The 16275-nt window shown below is 49.8% G+C and overlaps 1 protein-coding gene across 1 annotated transcript in view; it reads right to left on the reverse strand.

Moving 5' to 3' along the window:
• LOC103190417 (calcium/calmodulin-dependent protein kinase type II subunit beta) overlaps positions 1–16275 on the reverse strand; it is a 103573-nt gene that overhangs the window by 47230 nt on the left and 40068 nt on the right. Inside the window, exons 6-8 of the mRNA XM_042344470.1 lie at positions 15400–15472; positions 13520–13622; positions 8510–8593 (exon numbers count right to left, since the gene is read on the reverse strand). Of these exons, the coding sequence (XP_042200404.1) occupies positions 8510–8593; positions 13520–13622; positions 15400–15472 (260 nt within the window). The remainder of the gene's footprint in view (positions 1–8509; positions 8594–13519; positions 13623–15399; positions 15473–16275) is intronic.

The following is a 16275-nucleotide window of genomic DNA, read 5'->3' on the forward strand; positions in this document are numbered from 1 at the left end:
GTGATCCTAGCTGGGCAATACTGGTAAGAAGCTTGCCAGGGTGGTCATTGACACTTGCACACCTTCAGGGAGGTAGAAAACATCCAGTGACTTGAGCTAAATGCAATTGGGTTCCCTCTTTCTCTCCCCAGTGTAGATTGTTGCTCTGTATTTGGTGGCCATGCTTTCAGCCACACTCATCTCTCCTCCTTGCCGCCCCTCTTTGCCCTTTTTCCAATCGTACCTGAAGACTTTCCTCTTCAAACATGCCTACGGTTACCTTCCCTGGCTCGACGTCAAACCCACGCCACTGTTAAGTGCTCCGAGACGCTACCACGCGTAAAGGGCACTGCAATAAATGCAAACTGCTCTTGCAGATACTGGGAAAGGATTTCTTCCTACTCACCCTCCGTTCGACTGCCCCACCCTGCTTGCTCCACCATTAAGCTTTCCATTTCGATGTCCAAACCTCTGGAACTACCTTCCTCACCCCTTCCTTGTCACCCCTCTCTGTCTGTCAAGTCTTCCCTTAAAACCTACCTCTTCGAACGTGTCTATGGTCACATTCTCCCCCCCCCCCCCCATCGGTGTCCGTCCTTGCTTTGTAAAGCGCTGCGAGATTTGTTCACATGAAAGACACTGTAATAAATGCAAGTTGTTGTTGTTCACCAACCCTAGTCAACTCAATTCTTCTCTCCAGGTCAGTTGATCACTGGTGACTGTCTCAGGATATCTATCAGAGTCACAGTAAACCTAAAAGCAGTGGAAGCTAGATACAATACAGGAAGTGGTACCAAACGAACTTCGAAGTCTTAACTATCCCCAAAAATCCAGCTTAAAACCCCTGCAACATTCGGCAGTAAAAACCCAGATCAAATACGCACACAAACATGATCTCCGAGAATTTCTGTGCAGTCACTTGCCACCTGTTTTAAACTTGCCCTTCAAAAGCTTGCCTGCTCTTTCTGGTAGCGCTCTAGAGGAATACTTAGAAATTTTACAGCGCAGATACAAGCCATTCAGCCCCAGCGCTGGCTATCTACCTTAAGAGCAAATCAATCCTTTCAGTCCACAGAACAAAACACATGAACACCGACTTGTCGTGTTAGCAGCGAGGAAAACATGCACTACCAGTCCGTCCATGCCTTCGAGAAGTCACTCAAATACAGGTTAAGTAAGCTACGAGACTGTACAAGCATGCTCCCCAGACATGCAGTTGGCTCTCTCTTTGGGCCAAGTCCCTTTGCCTTTTAAGTTAAGTATTTTTTCAGACAAATTAAATCCCAGACGACAGATAGATGGAAGAGTTGGGACCATTGGTGAGCCATGTTAAAAGCACATGCCCCCCCAGCTGCTGTGTCCGCGCGGACACCTCTACCTTGTTCTACGAGACCGATGGTGGTGCCAGCAGCAGCTGTCATTGTGGCGGGCGCAGTGGTCTGTCTGCCCACTATCGGTAGCAAGATGGTAATTGAGAGAAAGCAAAGGAAGAAGAGAAGCAAAACAAGTCAGCATCGATTGCGCAAACTATAATAATAATCTTCGCGTTTGACATAGCACCTTATCATGTGTTTGAGACGTCTCAAAGCGCTTCGCAGAATATACTGTAAAGTGAACGAGGTGTGCTTTGTGGGCGAAACTCGGCAGCCAATTGCACACAGCAGTGTCCCACAGTTATAGATTATATTTTAGGGGAAGGGATTATTACTCCCGGAAAAGCGATCCGTCAACAACCATGATCCTGCTTACTGCTGGGTAAGCAGAGGCGTGTGGAATAAGGAAACTTGCCTAAGGTTTCGCCCTGCTCGGGAATCGCACCCAGCTCCTCTCGGTTGTGAAGCAAGAGTGCGACAGGACTCCCAACACCGCAGTAAACGCACAAATCCCTTTCACCCTCAGGGGAGTCTTATAGGCACTGCTTGCTGTTTAGGGAACCCAGCAAGATTTTTGTGTTGACCAAAAACACAGCTAGTGTGTACAATTTCCTCTCTCTCACTCTCTCTCTCCTTTGTTTTCTCTCCCCACAGAACATCCCTGAGCCTCTGGCAGGAACCTGAAGCTGCAGAATACCACAAACGAGGCCGAGAGAGACAGACCGTGCAAAGGTAAAGAGCCGTTGCTCTCAGGGTTTGTACGTTAGTGCATTGAACGCTAGTTCCACTTGCGAGCAAGCTACTTGTTGCTTGTATTGGGAACCTGTGTGTTTGGGTCATGAGGCTGTGGTCAGTCAAACTCATTCCACAAGAGATGCCCGGTTCAATCAACCAACCAACCAAACTGGCCTGAGATTCAGGTCACCAGGCAGTCAAGGTTTCCGCTACTTCTTTACTTTGCAACACAATACAGTAAAACTGGCATAAGTCTGATCTGTATTAATCGCCTAAGTTACATCTGCCCAAGTCCTGTTCAAGAGTTGATAGTCTATGCAAGTCTGACATAACTCATACTTGGCATAAGTCCCAACCGATGGGACTTGGGTGAGGTTTACTGCACAAGAAACGTCCATTTATACATTGAGAGGATGTCCTGGCTGGGTGGGTGGGGGGGGAGGGCACAGAAAGATGACCGTAGGTGTGGTCAGAGAGGAAGATGTCTGCATTGAGGTGATTGCTCCCTGCCTGCATGTTTAACTCCGAATCCCTCCAGGGGCCGGAGGACGTCATTTATACCGGGGGGGAAACTTCCCGCTTGCGGAGCTCATGGATTGTGCTGGAGCAGAGTTCCCCCGGGTCGGTGTGACTGTGTCTAGGCAGCAGTGAACAGAAACTCACTGAGGTGCCTGGACCTCACTAGTGAGGCAGAGTTCCTCAGCAATAGATGGGACTATTACTAACTGTGTGTTCTTTTCAAACTGTGTTTACAGTGCGTGGACGGACAGGCTCACCTGAGAAGTTGCGTGTGGCCAGCATGGTGGTGAGGATCGCACCCTGGAAGAGGAAGGAGAAAAATGAAAATGAAAGCCAAGTTAATTTGGATCTGAGGCGAAAGGACTCGAGGACTGTTAAGAACTGTTAAGGTACAGGAAAGCCTCAACGCTCTTCAGGTTGGCATTTCATAATATCTCTGGGGATTTCCGTGTGTAGGTGGGACGCTTGGAATCCTCAGCTTGGTTTGGATGCTCTGAAGCACAGTGATAGGTTTCGGTATGTGTCGGAAGCCCGGCTGACCGCAAAACAAAATTCAATTCTGAGATACCTGGAGATGAGTATTTGAAGTATTTAACCATGTACCAGGAGTCACTGTTTGCTATCGGAACACGTGCTATGCCATTGAAAACCTGCCACGACTTTTGCTATTCATCCTTAGACATATATTTCAGCCCCTTGGGACGTCCTCCCGAAGTGAAAGGCGCTGTGCAAATGTAATCTTGTTGTTGTCGTCGTCGTCGTATATGATGTCTAACGACGAGCATTCAGCATATGTGTTTTGCTAAATTGCGAGCCACGGAATATGTTTCAGTGCAGTGCAAGGCACTGAGTAAGAAGCGCTCTACCTTGCTGGAGGGATGTTATATAAGTGCAAGTTTGTTGTTGGTGTGGTCATGCCATTTGACAAATGGGAGCATATTACTGAAAGCCTTTGACTATACACAAATTGTTTTACTGTTGCATTTTGTCGAATACGCTATTCTGCCAAAACCTTGGAACATGTCAGTCTTTGCAAGTGTTTGACTGAGTATTTGGGTCAAGTGTACAGTATTTTGGTCCGACAAGCTGTGGCAATGTGTCTGCAATCCCATGAATAAATGGCTGACGGTATTCTAAGCCTTAGAACATCTATTTTTCATTGCTGTGCTTGAATATTTGCGGTTGTGTAGCATTGCAAATCCCTCTTTATGTATATACCACAATACAGTACTCAACCAAAGGCGTGTGTGTGTGTATTACTTTACTAAAAGCCTCCAGCGCCTTGGCACGTCCTCCTGACGTGAAAGGCACAATACAATAACATGTTGTTGTCGACATACGCAGCCTGTTTTACAAGCATATAAATGTGTACCATTCTTTCTGCCTGTATAGAGCAATTTACACGAAAGGGGGTATTTATTTTGCATACAAAATGCGGTCACTCCACGGTACAGTAAGTCCTGTGAAGCGCTTTGAGATGTCTCAAAGACGTGATCACAGGCGCTTTATCAAATGCAAGGATTATTATCGTTATTTTGCTGTAGTGCAAGTCATTGATAATATCTGTTACTGTTTGTTTCAGCTACAGTACAAGTCTCTGAATGTCTATGTGCCTTTGGTTACCTATTGTGCTGTTTCGCAAACCTTGGGGACTCATTTTTGCTGCTACAATCCTGTTTATATGCAATCTGCTTCATTCTGAACCTTTTCAATGTGTGGGTTTTATTGTGCGGAAAACCTTAGATACCAGAACACTGATTACTTGTGATGCTATATTGCAATTGTACGCACTGCTTTCTATCACAAGGCCTTTACATGTCTATTATGCTACTAAGGTTATGTATGTACTGTGCTGCATCGTTTGGGGTTACTATCTGGTTATGCTGTATGTTTATTCAGCGCACTGGGACGTCCTCCTGACGTGAAAGGTACTATACAAATGTAATACGTTGTCGTCGTTGCACTGCAAAACTTGCAGCTATGAATGTGTCGAAAAGAAAATCGGGTACACTGTCTTAAGAAAAAGGTGTAGGTTTGTACACTGTTCTTGCAAACTGCTGTTTGCTTTGCTGCACTGCAATTCTTGAGCTGTGTATTTTGGAAACACCTGGAAATGTTATAATAATAATGATTATTGCATTTGATATAGCGCCTTATCGTGTCGCCGAGACATCCAAAGCACTTCACAAAATACACTGTAAAGTTTCAAAACTTAAGGATATGTGTTCTTTCAAAAGTAGAGGAATGTTGGGTATGAGATGTGTTTTGTTATTCCAAAAATGTGAATGTATATTTTATATGTGAGTCTCTGAAGGTATTATGTGTCGATGAGTTAATTGGAGATGTACCCAATTAATCTATAATTAATGTCTGCCTTTATATAATGTATGCCGTTATATATGTGTTATATGTTATATGTGAAGGTGCGATGCATGTCGGCTGACCAAAGAAATGGTCTATGCTACACATGGATGTTATATTGTATACTATGTCTACAAGTGTTTGAAATAGTTGGCAAAAACACTGAAATACTTGGAGATGTGCCTTTTAAATGTGTTGAATTGTAAACCTTTTAAATGTGTGTGTTACATACAGTGAATGTTGCTGCAGTCAAACCCTTTAAAATGTTCCCCCCCCTAACACTGCAGTTCCTAGGATACAAATGTTATTATTGAAAGCATTCACATCTGTACTGTATTAATTATGCCACATTGAAAAACACCTGGAAGTGTTGTAATGATGATTGTTGCATTTGATATAGCGTCTTATCAGGTCTTTGAGACTTCTCAAAGCGCTTCACACCATGTACTGTGAATTGACTGTATTTTGTGGGCGAAACGTGGAAGCCAATTGTCCCACAAACAGTGGTGGATTGAGTGACCAAACTATTATTATTGTTGTACATGTTACTAACAGAAATGCAAGAGGGTTGGTTTCTTACCTTGAGTTTTCTCCTGGCGTTGAACTTCTTCAAACATTCTACGGTCTCTTGGCGATGCATCATAGATGCCACAGTGGATCGTTGCTGAAATATTAAAGAAAAATCCATGTTAGGATATTTAACATCAGAATTGAATGCGTGTATATGACTTGTTTGTCACTGTTCATTAACCAGTTTCCCCTCCTGAAAATACAGGAGGTCTGTCTTTTGTACTGTAGATGTTATATATTTTCATGTGCTGTGAGTTTTTATAAGAACATAATAACTTGCTGGGGCGAAAGAAGACCAAGGTTCATCTAGTTCACCTTCCACCATCCTGGCAGTCGCTTGTGCATGTCGTGTCCTATACTGTATCCTCTATTATTTCCTAACTGAAATCTTATCTAATTTGTTCTTGAAACAATCAACACTTTCTGCTTCCACCATCTGTCTCCCAAGGAAGCTGTTCCATAAGTTGACTACTCGCTCACTATCGAGGGAAGTATTGCTGTGCAGGTTTGTTTTGAATTAACCCCCCCTTCAATTGCAGGCCGTGTCCTCTGGTTCTACTGTTTAGTTCCCTCGGAACTCTTATTATCTGAAATTTCATCACAAGTGCCCAGCGGCCGGGGCGGGGGACACACGACGAAATGTTATCTTAAGTGGCGTTTCAGATAATTGCTGATGTTTGTGGTGTTGTCAATGGGATGTGTTTATTTCTAATTCCCTCCTCGTCCCCTCCACCAAGGATGAGAGTTAGTTGTTGTGCACAGACAGCCACTTACGCAAACCCATGGGTGTTTGAGAGCTTCGGTTGCGGTGATGCGCTTGGCTGGATTAATGGTCAGCATCTGGTTGATGAGGTTTTTGGCCTCTGGGGTGACTGTGTCCCACTCAGGGGAAGGAAACTGTGGCAGAGCGGGGAGAGAGGAGAAAAACACACCACATTATTAATGGCAACGGGACAAAATAATTTTCAGCAAACTGGCTACGAAATACAGCCACAGTAAAGTGATGTAAGATGCTTTGAGACGTAATCCTAGCATTATATCTACCGGATAAAAAACATGCAATTGCTTGTACTTGTATCTTGCAATGTCTTCCTCTCTCTTTGTGGCTTTCAGAGCTCAGGCCTGGATGGAATAAAAATGTGCCTCCAAACCGTGACTTTGAGATGAAAACTTAACTCTAAAGAATCTTACTGAATCTTAACGTTACTCTTTGATTTCTTTCACAGCTTCACAAAGGCACTTAAGAAGGGCGTGACCATCAGGACTCCTGGTAAGTCTTGGCACAACACATTGGTTTATCTACAAATGATAGACACAGACAGTACAGTCCTCTAGGATGCTACTCTGTGCGAGGGAGGGGTACGATATAAATGTAAGTTGTAGAGTCTTTCAAGTCGGGATGACGTCCCAAAGAGCTTCACAAGACGTACTATAAAGTGCAGCAACTGTGTGTGTGTGTGTGTTGAGCAAATACTGAACTCAAATCCCTTCCCTTAAATGTTTTCAAGCAGAAATGTCCCGATGTCCGTCTCGAGACATGGCATAGCCGCTGGCAAAAAGTTGCTTTTGGTTTACGTACATCGTAAGCGCCAGCCTTGATCTGCTGGTAGAGCTTGTGCTGATCTTCATCCAGAAAGGTGGGTATCCAACCAGCAGGATGTAGAGAATGACTCCTGTAAAACATAGAGGAGGGTGTGAGCAAGCCAACAGCAGCTCAATATCAATGTAACAATAATAATCCTTGCATTTGATTCCGCACCTTATCATGTCGTTGAGACGTCTCAAAGCGCTTCACAGGGTATACTGCAAAGTGCAGTGACTGTGTACGTGACTGTCAGAACAAAGAGCGAGGTGACCAGCAGCACAAAGCTCCTGCTGCGTGTATTGTTTCTCTGTGCTGTGCCGCACTCCTTGTACAAAGCTCAGACAATCTCATTGCTTTGGTGAGCTGTTAGTTGTGTGATGATTTGTCTGGTGGGTGGGTGGGGGGGGTTTTATTTTGCTGCAGGTCCACTAGCAATGGCTGTTTTCTCGCTGTACCTCCCAGACGCCATTCTTGCCGGTTTTGGTCTCGTCCCAGGGTTTGAGACCACCTGCAAGCGTCCGTCCGGCAGGTTGGGAGAAATGGGGGGGGACGGGAAGTGGAGTGGGGCAGATTAGGTGAGGGATAAGAGCTTGGAGCAAGTGACGGAGCAAGAGAAGACGGATCATCGTGGACCACGAGAACCATTGAGGAACGACTCTGATACTCAGGGCAAGAGTTGGGCGTAAGTGGGGGATTGGGGGGTGGGGAGTGAGAATGGTAGGAAACCAGCGAGTTACTCCATTGTGTGGGGCCTGCAGCAAGAGAAAAGGGAAACCAAATTTTGTTTGAGAAAAAGTCTCGCATCATTCAACAGAACGGCTTGAAAGGCAATGGACCTGTTCAGACTTTGTGCAAGGGAGAGGCACCGAGGCAGCCCAGACTGTCCACATCTCTTGTGCCGCTGACGTTACTCTCAGTTTCGGCTCTTTAAGAGAGATAACAGTACGCCCGAATCTCTGCAGCTTCCTGCCTCAATCCCTTCGTCTTGCCCCCCCCCCCCCGCCACTCCCACCCCCACTTTGCCATCTTCAAATCGCACCTAAGGACCTTCGTCTTGGAACCGTGCCTTTGGTCACCTTCCCCTCTCCCCGGCGTCAAACCACTCTGTTAAACACTCAGAGAGCTACCCCGCATAAAGGGTGCTGTATAACTGCCCACGAAATACACAGTCACTCCACTTTAGAATATATTCTATTCATTCTTTGAAATCTTTCCAACGTGAAGGGCGCTGCTATACAAGTGTAATTTGTTGTCTCAATGTGATAAGGCACTATATCAAATGCAAAGATTATTATTATCCAGCAGGGAATTGTATTGTGTGTGTGTGTGTGTGTGTTTGAGCCTGTGTACCAACCCAGATCGATCCGAGCCTCGTCGGGCCACTTACCACATGCCCAGATATCCACTGGTTTTCCATAAGCTTCTTTCCGAAGCACTTCGGGGGAGAGGTAACCTGGTGTTCCTGCAAAACCTGGGGAACCCAAAGGAAACATTAGATTAGAACATAAGAAGTGCTCGACGTCCTCTTCCACTGTACTTTCCCGCCCCCTCCTCCCTTCTGACCCTAACTCCCAGCTCGGGGTCCAAAACCCTGATTGTCCAGCGCCCCGGGAGGTCCTTCCGACATGAATGGTGCGATACAAGTGCGATTTGTTGTTGTTTCAGATGAAAAAAAGACCAGGGTTTGTCTGTTCGCCTTCTTTTCCCGGCACTACCTGTGCACTGTATCCCATAATGTTATTTTCTAAAAGAAATGCAAGAGTCAACCCACTCTTTGGCCCAAAAAATACACATTACTTACATTAGGTACAGCATCTTTCAAGTCAGGAGGACGTACCAAAGCGCTTCACAGAATACGCTGTAAAGTGGAGTGGCTGTATCATGTGGGTGAAACGTGGCAGCAAATGGCAACACATGTATAATTAATATATAAAATGCTTAAAAAATAAATAAAATGTATAAATAAATAGATCTATAAACACATCTAAATAATAATAGATTTATAAAATATATCTAACTAAGTAATAACATAGTTTGAAAATATATCTAAATAAAATGTATAAATAACTAACTATAACTAACTATATATATATATATAGAATGGTTGTGTGCAATTGGCTGCCCTGTTTCACCCACAAAACACAGTCACTCCTCTGTGCAGCGTATCCTGCGAAGCGCTTTGCGACGTCTCAATGAGGTGATAAGGCGCTGTGCCAAATGCAAGGGCTGTCGTTCTGACTAAACAACAACGTCACCTCGCGGTAAAGCCCTGCGGAAGCGCTTCGAGGGGTTCCGAGAACGCCGTGAGGCACCGTCAGGTGGAAGGACTATTCTGATAAGGTGAAGCTCGGGACAGTGCAGGTAAAACAAGCAAATTGTCTGGAATGTCAACCTTTCGAGGCTTCAAACGCAGACGACGAACAGTCGTGTGTTTTTTTTTTGTTTTTTTTTTCCCGAGGCGGCTCCAACCGCAAACCAGCACCACCCCGAACCCTTTCCGAACCCCCAATCCTCTCCCCGAACCCCTTTCCGAACCCCCAATCCTCTCCCCCCCCTTTCCGAACCCCCAATCCTCTTCCCGAACCCCTTTCGAACCCTTCCTCCCGAACCCCCCTTTCCGAACCCCCAATCCTCCTTCCCGAACCCCCCTTTCCGAACCCCCAATCCTCTCCCGAACCCCTTTCCGAACCCCAATCCTCTTCCATCGAACCCCTAATCTTCCCCGAACCCCTTTCCGAAACCCTAATCCTCTTTCCGAACCCCCCCTTTCCGAACCCCCAATCCTCTCTCCCGAACCCCCTTTCTGAACCCCCAATCCTCTCCCAACCCCCTTTCCGAACCCCCAATCCTCTCCCGAACTCCCTTTCCGAACCCCCAATCCTCTCCCCGAACCCCCTTCTGAACCCCTAATCCTCTCCCCGAACCCCCTTTCCGAATCCCCAATCCTCTTCCCCAATCCCTTTCCGAACCCCAATCCTCTTCCGAAACCCCCTTTCCGAACCCCAATCCTCTTCCCCAACCCCCTTTCCGAACCCCCAATCCTCTCCCGAACCCCAATCTCTCTCCGAACCCCCTTTCCGAACCCCCAAACCTCTTCCCGAACGCCCTTTCCGAACCCCTAATCCTCTTCCCCAAACCCCTAATCCTCTTCCCAACCCCCTATCGAACCCGAGTCCGCTTCCGAACCCCCCTTTCCGAACCCCCAATCCTCTCCGAACCCCCCTTTCCGAACCCCCAATCCTCTTCCCGAACCCCCCCCTTTCTGAACCCCTAATCTTCCCCGAACCCCTTTCCGAAACCCTAATCCTCTTCCCGAACCCCCTTTCCGAACACCCAATCCTCTTCCGAAACCCCCCTTTCCAAACCCCCAATCCTCTCTCCCGAACCCCCTTTCCGAACCCCCAATGCTCTCCCAAACCCCCTTTCCGAACCCCCAATCCTCTTCCCGAACCCCCCTTCTGAACCCCTAATCCTCTCCCGAAACCCCCCTTTCCGAACCCCCAATCCTCTTCCCCAACCCCCCTTTCCGAACCCCCAATCCTCTCCCCGAACCCTTTTCCGAACCCCTAATCCTCTCCCCGAACCCTTTTCCGAACCCCTAATCCTCTCCCGAACTCCCTTTCCGAACCCCCAATCCTCTTCCCGAACGCCCTTTCCGAACCCCCAATCCTCTCCCCGAACGCCCTTTCCGAACCCCAATCCTCTTCCCGAACCCCCCCTTCTGAACCCCTAATCATCTCCTCGAACCCCCCTTTCCGAATCCCCAATCCTCTTCCCCAATCCCTTTCCGAACCCCCAATCCTCTTCCGAAACCCCCCTTTCCGAACCCCAATCCTCTTCCCAACCCCCTTTCCGAACCCCCAAACCTCTTCCCGAACGCCCTTTCCGAACCCCTAATCCTCTTCCCCAAACCCCTAATCCTCTTCCCCAACCCCCCTATCCGAACCCCGAGTCCGCTTCCCGAACCCCCCTTTACAAACCCCCAATCCTCTTCCCCAACCCTTTTCTGAACCCCAATCCTCTTCCCCGAACCCCTAATCCTCTCCCTGAAACCCCCCTTTCCGAACCCCCAATCCTCTCCCGAACCCCCTTTCCGAACCCCCAATCCTCTCCCAAACCCCCTTTCCGAACCCCCAATCCTCTTCCGAACCCCCTTTCCGAACCCCCAATCCTCTCCCGAACTCCCTTTCCGAACCCCCAATCCTCTTCCCAAACCTCCTTTTCCGAACCCCAAATCTTCCTCCCTGAACCCCCTTTCTGAACCCCCAATCCTCTCCCGAACCCCCCTTTCTGAACCCCAATCCTCTTCCCGAACCCCTAATCCTCTTCCCAAACCCCTAATCCTCTTCCCCAACCCCCCTATCCGAACCCCGAGTCCGCTTCCCGAACCCCCTTTCCGAACCCCCAATCCTCTCCCCGAACCCCCTTTCTGAACCCCCAATCCTCTTCCCGAACCCCCCCTTTCTGAACCCCTAATCTTCCCCGAACCCTTTCCGAACCCTAATCCTCTCCCCGAACCCCCTTTCCGAACACCCAATCCTCTTCCGAAACCCCCCTTTCCAAACCCCCAATCCTCTCTCCCGAACCCCCTTTCCGAACCCCAATCCTCTTCCCGAACCCCCCCTTCTGAACCCCTAATCCTCTCCCCGAACCCCCCTTTCCGAACCCCCAATCCTCTTCCGAAACCCCCCTTTCCGAACCCCCAATCCTCTTCCCCAACCCCCCTTTCCGAACCCCCAATCCTCTCCCCGAACCCCCCTTTCCGAACCCCCAATCCTCTTTCCGAACCCCTAATCCTCTCCACGAAACCCCCCTTTCTGAACCCCCAATCCTCTCCCAAACCCCCTATCCGAACCCCCAATCCTCTCCCGAACCCCCTTTCCGAACCCCCAATCCTCTCCCGAACCCCTTTCCGAACCCCCAATCCTCTTCCCGAACCCCCCCCTTCTGAACCCCTAATCCTCTCCCCGAACCCCCCTTTCCGAACCCCCAATCCTCTTCCCCAATCCCTTTCCGAACCCCCAATCCTCTTCCCGAACCCCTAATCCTCTTCCCCAAACCCCTAATCCTCTTCCCCAACCCCCCTATCCGAACCCCGAGTCCGCTTCCCGAACCCCCCTTTCCGAACCCCCAATCCTCTTCTCCAATCCATTTCCGAACCCCCAATCTTCTTCCCAAACCCCCCTTTCCGAACCGCCATTTTCTCTACCCCAACCCCCTTTTCCGAACCCCCAATCCTCTTCCCCGAACCCCCTTTCCAAACCCCTAATCCTCTCAAACCCGCCAATCCTCTTTCCTGAACCCCCTTTCCGAACCCCCAATCCTCTTCCCCAATCTCTTTCCGAACCTCTATTCTTCCCAAACCCTCCTTTCCGAACCCTTAATCCTATTTCCTAATCCTCTCCCGAACCCCCTTTCGGAACCCCCAATCCTCTCCCGAACCCCCTTTCTGAACCCCTAATCCTCTCCCGAACCCCCTTTCCGAACCCCTAATCTTCTTCCTGAACCCCTCATCCTCTTCCCCGAACCCCCTTTCCGAACCCCCAATCCTCTTCCCCAAACCCCCTTTCCGAACCCCCAATCCTCTTCCCGAACCCTCCTTTCCGCACCCTTAATCCTCTTTCCAAACCCCTAATCCTCTTCCCCGACCCTTTTTTGAACCCCTAATCTTCCCCGAACCCCCAATCCTCTTCCCAATTCCCCCCTTTCCAAACCCCTAATCTTTCTCCCCGAACCCCCTTTCTGAACCCCCAATCCTCTTCCCGAACCCCCTTTCCGAACCCCTAATCCTCTTCCCTGAACCCCTAATCCTCTTCCCCAACCCCCCTTTCCGAACCCCAATCCTCTTCCCGAACCCCCTTTCCGAACCCCTAATCCTCTTCCCTGAACCCCTAATCCTCTTCCCCAACCCCCCTATCCGAACCCCCAATCCTCTTCCCCAATCCCTTTCCGAACCCCCAATCCTCTTCCCCAATCCCTTTCCGAACCCCTAATCTTCTCGAACCCTCCAATCCTCTTTCCCGAATCCCACTTTCTGAAATCTTAATCCTCTTTCCTGAACCCCCTTTCCGAACCCCTATTCCTCTTCCCCAATCCCCCTTTCCCAAACCTTAATCCTCTTTCCCGAACCCCCTTTCCGAACCCCCAATCCTCTTCCCGAACCCCCCCTTTCCTCCAAAAACAGAACATCAATTGTGTCACTCAATCCAGGACGGTTTGTGGGACAGTTCATTGCCTATCACGTTCTGCCCACAAAAGACAGTCGATTCGCTTCGCAATATATGTTGTGAAGGGCTTTGAGATGTCTCAACAACATAAGGGGCTATAAATAACATCGCGAGCTGCACAGGTACGGACGGGGACAGTAAAGCCACTGAAATAAAAGCCGGTGACTCACCAAACCACGCTTGCTGTTCTCCTTGGACCTCGATAGCCAGACCAAAGTCGGCCAGTTTCACCGCAGCTCCTTTGCATTTGCTGGCGAGAAGCAAATTTTCGGGCTTTGTGTGCGCGGGCGGTGGTGTTGGCGTTGGGGGAAAAAAAACACCACCGTTAGGGTCTGAATACACAGAAACAGCGCTCGGATCCCTGAGCTACTGCTAACTCTCTCCTCTTTCAGAGTCCGAGGGGAAGTCTCTCTCTGCCAATCTTTGGGTCCTGGGTTTGGGGGGAGAACAGTGAGATACGATGGGGCTGAATGGCTCGTTTCTCTGTTTGCATCACTTCCGTCTCCCACAAATTGATGACCAAAACCCCCCAACAAATAGGTTTGTCGTTGCCAAAGCCTCGTTGTTCAAGACACCAATGGTGCGAGGGGTGGGGTGAACGATCTCCCAAATTTCTCATGGTCTTCCCCTTGAGACTATTGGCTTAAAGGTTCTTTTTTTTGTTGCTGGTCTGACCTGCAGCGAACTCTGGCGGAGCCGTGACCACAAGTTGGTCAACACTCGTCAATAAACCTCATCTAAGACCCTTTGCGAATCTACGAACAGCGACGCGCAGCTGACGGACGGACGGGCGGGCGGACGCCAAGTCTCTCATCACTCTCGAGCGGACTCGAAAGGTGATCCGAATCCGAGCTGAGACTTCTCTCTATCCAATCGATCGTTTGTTCAGGTGGGGGTGGGGGGGGGGGAAGGGCGGATGAGGGTTTACGCACCCCCCAAGCCCCAAATTCTACCCGTTGGGACACTTCAGCACTGCTTTCCGACCAAATGTAATTTTGCAATAAATCGGGTCAGCTTTCCCGCCGTCGAGACGGTTGCTTTTGAGAGTCTGGTTTTTAGTGGCCGTACGCTCGCAGTGGATGTGCATGAAACCGGGGCCATACGTTTTGCCGGCGTTTTGAGGAAGGAAAGGGAGAAAAATAATCAGGCAAACAACGAGTCGCAAGCACTTTCCGTCATCCAGTCGAGCCATGCCCCATCCCAGCGCATCGCACTGTCCGCAGCATTTGCAAGTCAAGATACACATGCACTCGAGTGTCTGCAAACCTGACTAACTTTCAGCCACGCTGGAGGGAGATGGTCATTTTTTTGACACGAGTATGGGTGGCGGGCGGGCGGGGGGGCGGGGGGGGGGGAATGGATTGTTTCCACGAATCGTTGCAAAAGGAACTGGAGCGGCTCTGAGAATAAATCTTTGCGCGGAGGTGAAGTTGGAACTGCCTGACGCTGCCTACACTGCTGCGCGCAACTGGTGGCCCGATTCGCCCGGAGGAGGCCACCCAGACCCTCGAGCCTGTTGCCCCGTTCCATCAGACCACGGCTGATGTGTACCTCATGTCCCTCGACACCCCCCCCCGAGCCAACAGCTCTGTCCACCTCAGTCCCGAATAAAATCTCGGCGGTGCAGTGTGTAATACTGCTTTACGCTGCGTTCTGTGACGCGCTCCGGGACGTCTCGGGAGAGGCGACGAGGCCCCGGTCGGTCCGACGCAGGGATTGTCACAAACCTGAAGCGCTTTGGGGGTTACTTGCGTTTTCATGGCGACGGACTCGTGCGCGTGAGCGGAGGCGGCGCGGCTTGAAGGTCGCTCTTGACCCGGGGAGGGGGACGGGGGGGGACGGGGGGGACGTCAAAACGACCATCTCCCACGGCAGCGGGGAACATTGGAAATGGTCTAAACTGCGAGGATGTAGAAGTACGGGGTTGGGGAGGGGGGAGGCGGGTGGGGTGGGTGGGTGGGGGGGGGGGGTTGAGGGGGAGGAGGAGGTTAATAACTACACACACTGCCTCGGGTTACACTCTTGTGATCTTTGCCAAAGTAAAACTCACCTTCAGGTCTCTGTGAACAACACCCATTTGGTGACAATGGAGCACAGCTTCCAGGATCTGTTGGATGCAATGACTGCATGCAAACACCAGGGGGCGTGTTAGTTGCAGGTGAGTCTCATACAGCACAGACTGGTGCACTCTACATCATGTCTCAGAGGGGGAAGTGGGGTGTGGGGGGGGGGTTGGGGTGGGGGGGGGGGGATAGACCAGGGCAAAGTGTGACCCCTCAACCCGACGCAGTCCGAGTCGGCTCCGGACAACGGGGGACTCTTTTTTTTTTTTCGAGGCCGATGTGATGGGATCGAACCCTTTCCGGCGGTCGGTCGGCCGCCTCGAGCGAGACGGCCGCGGAGAGACTCCGAACGGGGGTTGTTCTCTTTTAACGTGCGAAGAGAGATGACCGCTTTGGGGTTCACCCTGCGCCGGGGCGAAGCAAGACACCCCGCACGGCGAGCAGCAAAAAAAAAACTCTTCTGATTCTGACTCTGTTCCCCCCCCACCCCCACCCCGCGCCGCCGCCCCCCCCGGTCCATTCATCGCACTTTACTGCAAATTTTGTTTTGAGAACATTTCGACAACGTGATAAGGTTTTGTGTCAAATTGCAGGGATTGGGTGTTATCACTTTGTGACCCGTCCACACCACCTGCACCTAAATCCTTGTCAACCTCTCAACTCCATGTCCTTCGCCCTTCAGCCCTTCTGCCTCCATCCTTGTGCCTCTCTGCCCTCTCCCGCTTTATATCCTCAAGATATTCCTCTTCTACCATCACCCTCCACCCCTCCTGATCCCAACCTCCAGCTCGGGTGCAAATCCTTGACTATCCAGAGCCTTGAGATGTCCTCCCGACATGAGAGGCGCTGCGTAAATGCAATTT

This window comes from Callorhinchus milii, unplaced genomic scaffold (genome assembly GCF_018977255.1).
Source record: "Callorhinchus milii isolate IMCB2004 unplaced genomic scaffold, IMCB_Cmil_1.0 Scaffold28, whole genome shotgun sequence".
Taxonomy (NCBI): domain Eukaryota; kingdom Metazoa; phylum Chordata; class Chondrichthyes; order Chimaeriformes; family Callorhinchidae; genus Callorhinchus; species Callorhinchus milii.